This window comes from Mobula hypostoma, chromosome 18 (assembly GCF_963921235.1).
Source record: "Mobula hypostoma chromosome 18, sMobHyp1.1, whole genome shotgun sequence".
In the NCBI taxonomy this organism is placed as follows: domain Eukaryota; kingdom Metazoa; phylum Chordata; class Chondrichthyes; order Myliobatiformes; family Myliobatidae; genus Mobula; species Mobula hypostoma.
The window spans coordinates 11213749-11229018 of NC_086114.1; the positions used below are offsets into that span (position 1 = coordinate 11213749).

Here is a 15270-nt window from a genome sequence, read left to right on the forward strand (position 1 = left end):
CTACATTGGCGGTGGAAACATAGCAACACTTGTGGGCTGCTTCCGGCACATCCGTGGTCACTACCGGTCATTGATACAAATGATGTTTTTCACTGTGTGTTTTGATGTACAAGTGATAAATAAAGCTAATTTTAACTTAACCAGGGAATAATCTGTGCTTTGGAATTGATGCAGAACTATCAGTCTGAAACTAATTTTGCTCTGGTCCTAAAGCAGTGTTTCCTATTCCACAGGGATCTATGGTGCAGAGGTTGAAGAGAAGCTGATGAACCACCTCCTGAACCCTGAGAGATACAATAAGCTGATCCGGCCGGCTAAGAACAACTCTGAGCTTGTCACGATTGTCTTCCAGGTCTCACTGGCACAGCTCATCAATGTGGTAAGCCAACCCGTCCTTCATTCTGCACAGATCAACATTGACGTAGCATTTGTAGGACGTTTATTTATTTATTTTAAGAATTTATTTATTGAAATACAGTGTGGAATTGGGCCTTCCAGCCATTTGCGCCACGCTGCCTGGCAATTCCCCCGATTTAATCCTAACCTAAATGCGGGATGATTTGCAATGCCAATTAACTTACTTACCAGTGTTGGCGCGTGGCCAAGTGGTTAAGGGGTTTGTCTAGTGATTTGAAGGTCACTAGTTCAAGCCTTGGCTGAGGCAGCGTGTGTGTCCTTGAGCAAGGCACTTAACCACACATTGCTCTGCGACAACACCGGTGCCAAGCTGTATGGGTCCTAATGCCCTTCCCTTGGACAACATCAGTGCCGTGGAGAGGGGAGACTTGCAGCATGTCTTCCATACAACCTTGCCCAGGCCTGCGCCCAAGGCACAAATCCATGGTCTCATGAGATTAACGGATGCCTATTAATTTACCAACTGGTACACCTTTGGACTGTGGGTGGAAACTGGAGCACCCAGAGAAAACCCCTGTGGTCACGGGGAGAATGTCCAATCTCTTTACAAGTAGTGGCGGGAATTGAACACAGGTTGCCTGTACTGTAAAGCATGTGCTGCCCTACAGTGATAGCTGAAGGAATATTATCAAATCAAATGTAATATGTACATGAGGAGGTACTACAATGGGCCAGTATGAACCAGATCATGAAGGACCCCACTCCCGTCCAGGAAGAGGCTACGCAGTATCCACGGTGGGGCAGGTAGACTCAAAAACAGTTACTCACCCAAAGTTGTCAGGCTGATCAACACCTCCATCCGTTACCCACCCCACCATCACTACGTCCACATCAGCCACTCCTCCCTACAGCCCCTCAGCACCCTTCCCCCCATGAATTGCCACTTCACATTTACACTCCATACCGCTTACCTATAGACACAGTCACTGTCCTACTCTGTTTCCATAGGCCCTGCTGCTACCCAGAAGAGTTTCTGTTGCCAAGAGTCACTTTATCACTTTATCATTTCCTGTCAGTCACCTTCTGTTCAGATATTCCTGCACCCAGCATCACTTTATGTACATACAATCAAGCCTTTGTATCCCAGCCACACTCAAACAACTATTTATATGGTTTGCTTCATAGGATTGCGTTTATACTTATATTGTGTTTTTTGTTTGCATTTTTATTATGTTCTTTATATTTATTGTGATTTTTTTTTAATGCTGCATCAGATCCATATGAGCAATCATTTCGTTCTCTTTTACACCTGTATACCAAAGAATGACAATAAACAATCTTGGATCTTAAATCTCGAAAGCTCAGTCAAAGAAATAAGTTTCAGCGCGGAAAGGGAGTGTGGAGGTTTGAGGAGATAAGGTCCTAAGAGTGGGAGACATGGCCACCAGTGTTAGAACAAAGAAGATTGGTGAAGGTTAGAAATCTAAGGGATTAATGAAGAGCTCACACAAAATGCTGGAGGAACTCAGCAAGTCAGGCAGCATCAATGGATAGGAATAAGCAGCCAATGTTTCAGGGTGAGACCCTTCGTCAGGACTGGAAAGGAAGGGGCCGGAGATATGAAGCTTCAGGGGATTATTGAATCTAGTTTGAGCACAGGACCAGCCCTATTTAGGATATGTGTCTCTCCTACACCGAATTTGATTACTTTATTTGCATATACACTCGCGTGCAATGCTTATTTGAAGCTCACGGAGAAAACAGTGTACATGGTAATAGTAATCACAGCCATAACTACAGCGATGATGGCAGAACAGAACAGTGCAATGACCGTAGTGCAATCAGGGGAGTGCAAAGTGAAATGGTGAAGTGACGGTAACGGAAAATGTAGAGCTAGGGTCCGAGAATGTGGCAGCACCACTGGGAAAGGGATGGGAAAGAGGAGATCTGTCCCGGAGTCGGATGGCAGTGGGGAAGAAGCTGTTCCTGAGCCTGGTTGTCTGGGTTTCCAAATGCCCGTTTCTTCTTCCTGAAGGAAGAAAAGGGAAGAGAAAGTAGTCAGGGTGGTAGGAATCCTTGACGAAACTGCTAGCCTTCCTGAAGCAATGCGCAGTGAAGATGAAGAGGATGGGAGGAAGTGATGAGCTGGGCAGTGTTTACCACTCTCTGCAGAGCGATTCCTGTGGAAAGCGGATGGCGGTTAGGTAAAGATATATTCAGTAGTAGGATCCCCTAATACTTGACATCCTCTAAATTTGCTGACCTGCTGAATGACAGAGGGAACCACAAATCTGAAACCTTTCACGCCACCTTCTTTCTCTCATCTCTCAACATCCTTATTCCTATCTTCTCCAACTCTTAGCACTGACACTTGTGACCTAGCCTAAGACTAGTTTCCACCCTGCACAAAGAAATTGCCCTCATTTTTACCCTTCAAAACACCTTACTGCAGTACTTTGCGACGATAAAGCACCCTTTTGTACCTACACCTGCACAATGATCTCACCTTCCCAGACAACCATGTTTTCATCATGATCTACTCTCAAAGCTGTAGACTTGTGCTCTATTTACTTTCTCAAAATGTTCCCACTACTGGGCTAACACTATTTTGTCTTGGAGACCTCCATTTTATTTTAGCCACTTGGCTGAGCCGATGGTGTCTATATGGAGCAATCGTATAACAGTTTGGCCAGAGCCAATGGCTGGATCAGACTCTCCCGCCTGCTCTTGTCCTAAGTCCTCTGAGATACAGGACAGGAAGTTCTGAAGCATTATGCTCCCTACAATAGCACAGTGCAGTATAAAAAGATTTGTAGATGTTTATCCAGAGGGTAGTGAATCTATGAAATTCACTGCCACGGACAGCTGTGGGGGCCAGGTCATTGGATATTTTAAAGTGGAAGTTGATAGGTTCTTGATTAGAAAGGACATCAAATGTTATGGTGAGAGGGCAGGAGGATGGGGTTGGGAAGGATACTAAACCGGTGATGGAATGGCAGAATAGACTTGTTGGGCTGATTGGCCTAATCCTTTTCTCTTTGGAGCGAAGGAGGATGAGAGGTGACTTGATAGATGTGTATAAGGTGATAAGAGGCGTAGACATTTTTCCCAGGGTGGAACTGGCTAATACAATGGCGAAAAATGTTAAAGTGATTGGAGGAAAGTACAGGGAGGATGTCAGATCCCTCCGCTATTCCTTTATCCATTCGTCCCTCCCAACACTTAACCCTGCAAGGAGCCTAAGTGCTACACCTGTCTACTCACCTCCTCCTTTACCTCCATTTGGGGCCCCAAACAATCCTGCCAGGTGAAACAACACTTCACCTGCAAATCTGCTGGGATGGTCTACTGTCTCCGGCGCTCCCATTGCAGCCTCCTCTCTAGTGGTGAGACCCGTCATAAATTGGGGGAACGCTTCATCGAGCACCTCCGCTCCATCTGCCAAACACGGAACTTCCTGATGGCCAAACATAATAATTCCCATTCCCATTCCCATTCCGACATGTCGATCCATGGCCTCCTCCTGTGCCGAGATGGGGCCACCCTCAGAGTGGAGGAGCAACACCTCTAGGTAGCGTCCAACCTGATGGCATGAATACCAACTTCTGCTTCCAGTAATTTTTCCCCTCCTCCTCCCCTCTTCTTCTATTCCCCATTCTGACCCTTCACTTCTTCTCGCCTGCCTATCCCTTCCCCCTGGGTCCCCTACCCCTTGCCTTTCTCCTATGGTCCACGCTCATCTCCTGCCCGATTCTCTCGGCTTTACCTTTCCCGCCCACCTGGCTTCACCTGTCACCTTCTAGCTAACCTCCTTCCCCCTTCCCCACATTTTTACTCTGGCATCTTCCCCATTCCTTTTTAGACCCAAAGAAAGGTCTCAGCCTGAAACATTCATCTCCATCGATGCTACCTGACCTGTTGAGTTCCTCCAGCATTTTGTGTGTGTTGCTCTGTATTAGCTTGTTTGTTCTCTGTACTGCTACCTCATTAATCATTTCTTTTCCATATTGCATGTTTCATACAACTCTAATGAAGTGATTTCTTGTGCACAGCGACTCAGTTGTTTGTCAACACATTTAAGAATACTCCTTGCTGAATCAGAAAATGTTGTCTTTGCACATGGGAAGATTCCTGAACCCATCTGGAGTCAGATGGGGTTGCACCCCTTTCCCTGCCCTGCTGGTGTTATGCAGAATTGTCTCCTTTCATGTATAAACCCTCACGCTAATTCTCTGATCTCTCCCTTCTGTGTTTAGAACGAACGCGAACAGGTAATGACGACGAATGTTTGGTTAAAACAGGTGAGTGACCCTCCACGTTTTGCGGGAAGTGGGAATGTCCGTACTGAGCAGGCCGAGACGGTCACTTCCACTCGTGTGCTTTGTTACAGGAGTGGGTGGATTACCGGCTCAGGTGGAACCCCGAGGAGTTTGAAGGGATCAGCAAGCTAAGGATCAACTCCAAGCTCATCTGGCTGCCAGACATCGTCCTGTATAACAAGTAAGCTCAACGCCCAGCATCTCCATGGATACAGTGGGATGGACTGTGCTCCGAAGGTCCTGCGGGGAGGTGGATGGGGTCTAAACCTCCAAGGATAACAGAGGCTGAGCATAGACCTGAGAACATTATAAGAGTGTGAGAGGCATGGATGAGGTAGGCAGGTAGAATCATTTCTCCCAGGGTGGAAATGTCAGAAGACATGCATTTAAGATGGGTGGGGGCATTTAAAGGAGATGTAAAGGAAAAGTTGGGGCGCCACGGTAGTGTAGCAGTTATCATGATGCTGTTACAGCTTAGAGTTTTGGAGTTCAGAGTTCAATTCTGGTGCCATCTGTTAGGAGTTTGTACATTCTCCCCGCGACCACGTGGGTTTCCTCCTGGGGCTCCACTTCCCTCCCACTGTCCAAAGACATACTGGTTAGTAAGTTAATAGGTCATTGTAAATTGTCCTGTGGTTAGGCTAGGGTTAAATAGGTTGGTTGCAGGGTGGGTGGCTCGTTAGGCCAGAGGGTCCTGGTCCTTGTGTCTCTAAGCAAAATTAAAATAATTGTGCAGGACAATTTCTTTTCACAAAGTAAGTGCCTGCAACAGGTTTCCAGGGAGCGTGGTCTTTGATATGATAGCGGCGTTTAAGAGACTGTTAGATAGGCACATGGTTCGGGTTCAAATTCAGATTTGTTTGTCACAGGTACATCAAAACACGAGTGAGATGTGTCATTTGCATCAGCAACCAAGGATGTGCTGGGGGCAGGGACTGGAGGGATATAGATCATGTATAGGCAGAAGAGAATTAATTGCTTTAATTCAGCATCGATTCAGCGCAGACATTGTGGGTAGAATGGCCTAATTCTCTGCTGTACTGTTCTATGTTCAAAGAGATTTGAACGCTGAGGCTTTATGAGGTGTTTGTCAGACCACACTTGGAATACTTTGAACAGTTTTGGGACCCCTGTCTCAGAAAGGGTGTGCTGGCATTGAGGGGGTCCAGCCATGATTCTCAATAATGATCCTGGGAATTAAAGCATGAATGTGTGAGGAGTATTTGATGGCTCTGGGCCTGTACTCATGGAGGTTTCGAAGAATCATGAGAGATCTCAGTGAAACCTACTGAATATTGAAAACCCCAGACTGAGTGGATGTGGAGAGAAGGTTTTCTATGGTGGGGGATTGTCGGACCAGAGGACACAGCCTCAGAATACAGGGGTGCCCCTTTAGAACTGAGATGCACTTTTTATTAGCCAGAGTGTGGTGAATCTGTGGAATTCATTGCCACAGATGGCCATGGAGGCCAAGTCACTGGGTAGTTTTAAAGCAGAGGTTGTCAGCTTCTTGATAAGGAAGTGGGTCATAGGTTATGGGGAGAAAGCAGGACAGTAGGGTTGAGAGGGTAATAAATCAGACATGATGGAAAGGCGGAGCAGACCCGATGGGCTGAATGGCCTCATTATGCTCCTATCTCTTACGGTCGTATGGATTCAATGCAAATATTGTGGGCAGAAGGGCCTGTGCCTGTACTGTACTGTTCTGTGTTCAAAGAGATCAAAAGAGATGTGACAGAGTGGAAACAGAAGGTTCCAGTGGGGGAATGATCAGAATCAGGTTTATTATCACCAGCATGTGACGTGAAATTTGTTAATTTAGCGGCAGCAGTTCAATGCAATACATAGTCGAGAAGAGAAAAAAAAGAAAATAATAATAAATAAAATAAAATAATAATAATAATAAATGAACAAGTAAATCAATTACATATATTGAATAGATTAAAAAACATGTAAAAAACAGAAACACTGTATATTTCAAAAAAGTGAGGTAGTGTCCAAGGGTTCAATGTCCATTTAGGAATCGGATGGCAGAGCGGAAGAAGCTGTTTCCTGAATCGCTGAGTGTGTGCCTTCAGGCCTCTGTACCTCCTACCTGATGGTAACAGTGAGAAAAGGGCATGCCCTGGGTGCTGGGGGTCCTTAATTATGGACGCTGCCTCTCTGAGACACCGCTCCCTGAAGATGTCCTGGGTGCTTTGTAGGCTCGTACCCAAGATGGAGCTGACTAGATTTACAACCTTCTGCAGCTTCTTTCGGTCCTGTGCAGTAGCCCCTCCATACCAGACAGTGATGCAGCCTGTCAGAATGCTCTCCACAGTACAACTATAGAAGTTTTTGAGTGTATTTGTTGACATGCCAAATATTTTCAAACTCCGAATTAAGTATAGCCGCTGTTTTGCCTTCTTTATAACTGTATCGATATATTGGGACCAGGTTAGGTCCTCAGAGATCTTGATACCCAGGAACTTGAAGCTGCTTACTCTCCACTTTTGATCCCTCTCTGAGGATTGGTATGTGTTCCTTCGTCTTACCCTTCCTGAAGTCCACAATCAGCTCTTTCGTCTTACTGACGTTGAGTGCCAGGTTGTTGCTATGACATCACTCCACTAGTTGGCACATCTCACTCCTGTACGCCCTCCTGTCACCACCTGAGATTCTACCAACCTGAGATGATGGTGGTGTAGCAATGGCCCTCTGGTATTGCAAATGATTTAAGACAAAGGGATGTAACTGCACGATTTAGCGCAAATTGCCTTCGATGTGAGTGAACTGTTAGGGTTTGGCAATGCTGCAGAATTGGACGTGGAATGGGAGCAGGCTGGGTGAATGAGATTTGAATGATTGTAGATGTGAAGCCTGGGTACAGCAGGAGGAGAAGAGATCAAAAAGGGTGGGGTAATTTCTGTGCCATCTTTCGGCAGTACTGTTCTCACACTGCACATTACTAACAAAGGATACACCAGCATGTCCATTATTGTAACCACATCATATGAAGTTTAATTACTCCTTGGGTAATGTGGTGAATGTAGGAATTTTGCACAAATTGTACTGTGATTAGCATCGAGCGCACTGATGCAAAATCTTCAATTCCAATATTTTAAAAAGGCACTGAACTAGTTAAAGTAAACCTGGTCTCTGTTGGAAAATCACTAGAGCAGCAGTTCCCAGTCTGGGGTCCATGGAACCCTTGGTTAACGGGAGGGGTCCATGGCATAGAAAAGGTCGGGAACCCCTGCACTAGAGGAATATTTATTACCATACGCTTTTATAAACCATTAGACCGTAAGACATAGGAGCAGAATTAGGCCATTCTGTCCATTGAGTCTGCTGTACCATTCCATCATGGCTGATTTGTTAACCCTCTCAAGCCCATTCTCCTGCCTTCTCCCCATAACCTTTGACACTCTTAATTAGTAAGAACCCATCAATTTCCACTTTAAATATACCCAATGACTTGGCCTCCACAGTTGTCTGTAGCAATGAATTCCACAGATTCACCACTCTCTGCTTAAAGAAATTCCTCCACATCTCTGTTCTAAATGAATGTCCCTCTATTCTGAGGCTGTACCCTCTGATCTTAGACACCCCACCATCCTTTATGTGTTATATACCTACATCAAGTAAATATCCCCCCCCACTCCATTATGTCCCATTCCTTCTTTTTTCATTTCTGCAAATCTTTCTCTCATTACAGTGCAGATGGAACCTATGAAATCTCCCTGTACACCAACGCCATCATTTGGAACAATGGGAGCATCTACTGGCTGCCACCTGCCATCTACAAGAGCGCCTGCAAGATCGAAGTGAAGCATTTCCCCTTCGACCAGCAGAACTGCACCATGAAATTCAGGTCCTGGACCTACGACCACACAGAAATAGATCTCGTCCCCAAAACCGCCAGTGCAAGCATGGATGATTTCACGGCCAGCGGGGAGTGGGACATCGTGTCACTACCAGGCAGAAGGAACACAAATCCAATGGACCCATCATATATTGACGTGACGTACGACTTCATCATTAAGAGGAAACCTCTCTTTTACACCATCAACCTGATAATACCATGTATACTGATAACCTCGCTAGCTATTCTAGTGTTTTACCTGCCATCAGACTGCGGTGAGAAAATGACCTTGTGTATCTCTGTGTTACTGGCTCTCACTGTGTTTCTGTTGTTGATCTCTAAGATCGTCCCACCAACCTCCTTAGATGTCCCACTAATTGGGAAGTACCTCATGTTCACTATGGTCCTGGTGACATTTTCTATAGTGACCAGTGTCTGCGTGCTGAACATTCACCACCGTTCCCCCAGCACGCACACCATGCCCCAGTGGGTGAAGATCATGTTCCTCGAGAGGCTTCCAACCCTGCTGTTTATTAAAAGGCCTCAAAACAACTGCAATAAACAAAAGTCGACCCATCACAGGAAGAACAATCTCTCTGCTGCTCAGACAAATCCAGAAGAGAACACCATACACTCGACCTTCTTTATCAACCCAACGCCTTCCAAAGTCTATGACCTGAATGTGATAGAGGCACCTGACGGATTTAGTTGCCGACAAGACTTGAGACTAAGAACTTCTGCAAAACTTTCCCTGGAGCTGCAGGAAGCCATCGAAGGGGTGAAATTCATTGCAGACCATGTGAAAACTGACGATGAGAATCAGAGCGTAAGTGTGGCTTTATTAGAACTGAAGTGGACATATTGCTTTTAGCATCACCTCAATTAGCCCAGTCTCCTTCTGGAGTCACACAGTTGGGTAGAAAGACCAGCTTAGTGCCCCTCTTCTACGTAATGCTGAGGCCACACCTGCCCCATTGACGGGGCACAAGATCCCTTAGCAAGGGAGTGCCCCTAATCTGCAGGAAGGACGTGGGCAGAAATATACTTTATTTTCACTGAAATGTAGAAGACTGAGGGAGAGAGATCGAGAAAGAGGGAGATAAGCAGAAAGGAAGAAATACTCTGAAATTGGAAAGAGTATTTTTGGACCCTTTATCTGAGGAAAGATGAGCCGGCATTGGAGAGGTTCATGAGAAAACCTCTCCCGTAATGAAAGGGTTAATGTAGGAAGAGCATTTGTTGGCTCTCCGCTTGTAGTCGCTGGAGTTTAGAAGGATGAGGGAGAATCTCATTTAAACCTATTGAAATACTGAGAGCCTTAGATACAGTAATGCAGAGAGGATGTTTCTTATAGTGGGGGGGTCCGGAACCAGAGGGCACTGCCTCAGAACAGAGTGAGGATTCCCAGCCTTTTTAAAGCCATGGACCAATACCTTAAGCAAAGGGTCTGTGGAACCCCTGGAATAGTGGTACATCCATTTAAAACAGAGATTCGGAGAATTCCTTTAGCCAGAGAGTGGAGAATCTGTAGAATTTATTGCCAAATCATTGGGTATATTTTATAGCGGGAGTTGATAGATTCTTGATTAGTCATGGTGTTAAAAGTTACAGGAGAAGGCAGGAGTATGAGCTAATAAATCAGCCATGATGGAATAATGGAGCAGACTTGATGGGCCAAATGGCTTAATTCTGCTCCTCTGTCTTATCGTCTTTTGGTGTTAATGTTGTAATGAGCATACAGGGTGCCCGAGCAATGGGCTAGTTCCAGAAGGTACTGTGGATGATACCAACACAGACAGTTCAGGTAATATAATTGCTGAATCACAGCTCCTGTGACCTGAGTTCAATCCCGAACTCTGGCACTCTCTCTGGGAAGTCTGCACATTCTCTCTGAGACCTTCTGAGTTTCCCCGGGTGCTCCAGTTTCCTGTGGTTGGTGGCCACAGTATATTATTGCTACAGTGTGAGTGAGGTGTAGGGTCTGGGGACGAGGGCTGATGGGAGGGCAAAGTTGAATTAGACCATAAGATTAAAATTAAAGGCATCTGTTGGACTTGTGAGACCATGGATCTGCCCCTGGAAAGTCTTCACTCTCCAGGGCGCAGGCCTGGACAAGGTTGTATTGAAGACCAGCAGTTGCCTATGCTGCAAGTCTCCCCTCTCCACAACACCAATGTTGTCCAAGGGAAGGGCATTAGGACCCATACAGCTTGGCACCAGTGTCGTCGCAGAGCAGCGTGTGATTAAGTGCCTTGCTCAAGGACACAACACGTTCCCTCGGCTGGGGCTCGAACTCACGACCTTCAGGTAGCTAGTCCAATGCCTTAACCACTTGGCCATGTGCTCACCCAGCCCATAAGATATAGGAGGAAAATTGTCCATTCAGCCCATCAAGTCTTCTCCACCATTCCACCACGGCTGATTTATTATCCCTCTCAACCCCGTTCTCCCCACAACCTTTGACATCCTTACTAATCAAGAATCTATCAACCTCCGCTTTAAATATACTTAGTGACTTGATTTCCACAGCCATATATAACAATGAATTCCACAGATTCACCCTCCTCATGCTGAAGAAATCTCTCCTCATACCTGTTCTAAAGGGAAATCCTTCTCTTCTGAGGTTGAGCCCTCTGGTCGCCGAGTCTCCCACCTCACAAAGTGGGATTAATATGAGCAGATAATTGGTCATTGGTATGAACTCAATGGGCTGAAGGACTTGTTTCCGTGCTGCATTCCTCCCTGCGATACACCAGAAGGTCTTGGCTTCAGTCCCAGGCTGACTGCAGATCATGAGACAATCGCAGCACGACAATTAACTTCCATCTCCTTCCACCGGCAGGAGGGTCAGAACCAGACGCTGCTGATTTAAGGTAATTGGCCAATGGGACACACAATCTATCACAGTGCAGGATGCAGATTCAGCACCAGATTTAGTAAGGAACTGGATGAATATGACAACTGAAGCACATAGTGGGAGCCAGCAGTTGATGAGCAGAACCGAATGGTTTCCTCAAAGCTCAAAGTAAATTTATTATCAAAGTAGGTATATGAATCAGAATCAGATATATTATCACTGACGTGTGTTGTGCAGAAACAACACAGTGCAATAAATTATTATAAGTTACAATAGGAAATATATATCAAAACAAGCAAGTAGTGTAAAAAGGGTGCAAAAATGAGGCAATGTTCATGTGTCATGGGCCATTCAGACATCTGATGGCAAAGGGGAAAAAGCTAGTCCTGAAACATTTACTGTGGGTCTTCAACAGCCCATTACATGAAGGATGTGGACCATGTTCATGGGTTCAGGGCCTATTCAAAAATCTGATGGTGGAAGGGACGAAGCTGTTCCAAAAACATTGGGTGCGTATCTTCAATGCCCCATTACAGGAAATCTGTGGAGGTTAGAAGAGGGTGCAGAAGAGGTTTACCAGGATGCTGCCTGGATTCGGGGGAATGGGAGGGTTGGACAAATTTGGATTTTTTTTCTCTCTGGAGCTTCGAAGGCTGAAGGGAGACCTGATCGAAATGTATCTTTCTCCCAGGGCTGCCGAATACTCGGGAGCATAACTCTAGCGTGAGAGAGGGGAAAGTTTAAAGGAAAGTTTACACAAAAGAGTGTTAGGTGCTTAGAACAGTGCTGCCAGGGATAGTAGTGGAATTAGGTAGCAAGGATCAACTTTATTCGACATGTACATTTACATGTATCAGGGATTTGCTGTGGTGTGGTGGTCGGGGCACGACATGCAACAAATAAACAACAACATTCAACAATTAGAAAGAATAAAGAATTATATAAAACATAAAGTTAGAGGTTAAAGTGCAAATATGGAGTAAAATGTGACTAAATTCATAAATACCAGCCAGTGTCTACATTATTAAAAAGTAGTTTAAAGTGTTAACAGCGTAGTGATAGATGAGGGATAACTGGAATGGTTGATAGTGGTAGTGAAATAACCTGATTGTGGTTTTCAAGAGGCAGCAGATATGCAGGGAAAGGAGGGATAGGGACCATGTGCAGGCAGAGGGGATGAGTTTAATTTGACCATGCATGGGCTGATGGACTTTTCCTGTCCTGTACTATATTCCATATTCATTGAGCTGGCAAAGACCCTATGGACCAAATGGCCTCATTTCTTACCACAACAATGCAACAATCCTCCAGATAGAATGGAGGCCAGCTTTTCCAGTGGATCTGACCAACTCGGGCATCAACGATTTCTTCTTGTGCTGCACACATGGTCATAGCAAGGACTGGGTCAAGGAGGGGTCCAGCTTCTCTGCCAGACCCCTACTCAGCTCCGAGGCTGAGATTGGTCACAGAGTGTTGGACCAGAGTGCGGGGGAAGATAAGGACACGATGAAACGGAAATAAAATGCTGGAACCTCTCAGGAGTCAGGCAGCATCTGAGGGGAGCCAAGGAATAGGGTGGTGCTGGGGTCGAGGTTGGATCAACCCATCACTGAGGGGTAGAGCAGGCTCAAGAACACCCTTGGCCACTCGGCCCCTCAAGCCTACCCTGACATTCAATGTGATCACCGCTTATCTATGTTGGCCTCAACTCCTCTTCTTCGCTAGTTCCCATAATCCTCAGCCAAAGAGCCAGTTGACTTCTCCTGTTCCTGTTTTGTGTGTTCTTATTTTCTATTTAAGTTCAAGTCACCTGTCACCGTGTAAGTACTTCCACTGGGACGGCAAATAACCATAAGCACAAGAACGTCTGAAGATGCTGGAAATCCAAAGCAACACACACAAAATACTGGAGAAACTCAGCAGGCCAGGCAGCATCTATGGGAATGAAGAAGGGTCTCGGCCTGAAACTTGATTGTTTATTCATTTCCATAGCTGCTGCTTGACCTGCTGAGCAAGTAACCTTGTAAAGATCATAAGGCCTTAAGACATAGGAGCAGAATTAAGCTATTCGGCCCATAGAGTCTGCTCTGCCATCCCGTCACGGCTGATTTATTACCCCTCTCGTTGTTCTGTGTTGTTCCTGTAACTTGTGACACCTTTACTAATCAAGAACCTAACAACCTCCACTTTAAATATACCCATTGACTTGGCCTCCACAGCAGGAAGATTGGGATAGTTTCTGACCTTAGCCACTTATAATGAAGTATACTAAACTCTCAAGGCCAGAGAAATACATTTGTTATAAGTCTATAATACAAGTTAAAATTAACATCAACCTGAAAATTCCCTTCCCTTCCAGGTAAATGAAGACTGGAAGTATGTAGCGATGGTGGTGGACCGGCTGTTCCTCTGGATCTTCATTGTGGTTTGCATTTTGGGGACAGTTGGATTATTTCTGCAACCGTTCTGTGAAGCACACCACCACTGAGACAGGTGCATTCTCCCTCTGCACATGGACTTCCTCTGTTCGCCGAATTTTTAACCACTGACTGTTTTTCACAAGGAAGGCAGAACATTCAATAATCGCCCCAAAGATCTGCAAGACCATAAGACATAGAAGCAGAATTAGGCTACTTGGCCCAAGGAGTCTGCCCCGCAAAGTCCTTCTGAATGTCTTCGCTACATACCTATCCTGATAAAGCTGCGTTATATCGAGGCATTATGTATGACTTGTAACATTGGCTTTAATAGCTGGCTTCTATTAATCAAGTATGACTTTGGTTTGATACAAAGTATTTTTGATTATTTGACTTTATAATATCCTTTCAATTTTTGAAAGTTGCACTGTTCTAAATAAACTGGAAGACTGCAGCATGTTTGCTGCGTGTCTCCTTTATTGACCAATTGTATTGGAAAGGTAGGATTGGCATAATCCCGAGATTCATAAATACAGTCGTACAACACAAAAACAAGGAGGTTATGTAATATGTCTCTGATCTGGATGACGGATTTGAAAGCCTTGTGGCCAAATTTGGGCTCAATGCAAAGAAAGGTGGAGGGACAGGTAGAGTTGAGGAAGCAGGGAGTCTGCTAAAGCACTTGAACAGATTAGTAGAACAAGAAAAGAAGTGGCAGATGGAAAACAGTGTAGGAAAATATGCTTTGGTAGAAGCAATAAAAGTATGGACTACTTTCTAAACGGGGAGCAAATTCAGAAATCAGATGTACAAAGGGACTTGGGAGTCCTCATGTGGGATTTGCAGCTTAAATTGGCAGTACAGAAGGCAAATGCAGTGGTTGCCTTCATTTTGAGATGGCTGGAATATAGACACAAGGATCTAATGCTGAGGCTTTATGAGGCACTGGTCCGAACGCACTTGGAACATGCTGAGCAGCTTTGGGCCCCATATCTAAGAAAGGATTTGCTGGCATTGCACAGGGTCCAAAGGATGTTCATGAGAATGATCACAGGAACGAAAGGGTTAACGTATGAGGGGTGTTTCATGGGTCTGGGCCTGTATTCAATGGAGTTTAGAAGAATGAGGGGAGATCTCATTGAAACTTATCAAATATTGAAATGCCTAGACAGAGTGGATGTGGAGAAGATGCTTCCAATAGTGGGGGAGTCTAGGACCTGAGGGCACAGCCTCAGAATACAAGGATGTCTCTTTAGAACGGAGATGAGGAGGAATTTCTTTAGCTAAAGGGTGGGGAATCGGTGGAATTCATTGCCACAGACAGCTGTGGAGGCCAAGTCATTGAGTATATTTAAAGCAGAAGTTGATGGGTTCTTAATTATTAAGGATATCAAAGGTTACAGGGAGAAGGCAGGAGAATGAGGTTGAGTAGAATAATAAATCAGCCATGATGGAATAGTGGAATTCAATGTGGCA

General features: G+C 45.2%; 1 protein-coding gene across 1 annotated transcript; it reads left to right on the top strand.

Annotated features, from left to right (window-relative positions):
- Nucleotides 1–238: 238 nt before the first annotated feature.
- LOC134358426 (neuronal acetylcholine receptor subunit beta-4-like) lies at nt 239–13865 on the top strand. Its single transcript, XM_063070649.1, has 5 exons — nt 239–379; nt 4614–4658; nt 4748–4857; nt 8374–9346; nt 13737–13865. The coding sequence occupies exons 1-5, from the start codon at nt 266–268 to the stop codon at nt 13863–13865; spliced, it is 1371 nt and encodes a 456-aa protein (XP_062926719.1). The 5' UTR covers nt 239–265.
- The last annotated feature ends 1405 nt before the right edge of the window (nt 13866–15270 follow it).

Coding starts and splice junctions, on each gene's coding strand:
- LOC134358426 (XM_063070649.1), top strand. CDS start 266: ATGAACCACCTCCTGAACCCTGAGAGATACAATAAGCTGATCCGGCCG. Junction 380..4,613: donor TGGCACAGCTCATCAATGTG/GTAAGCCAACCC, acceptor TTCTGTGTTTAG/AACGAACGCGAACAGGTAAT. Junction 4,659..4,747: donor CGAATGTTTGGTTAAAACAG/GTGAGTGACCCT, acceptor GCTTTGTTACAG/GAGTGGGTGGATTACCGGCT.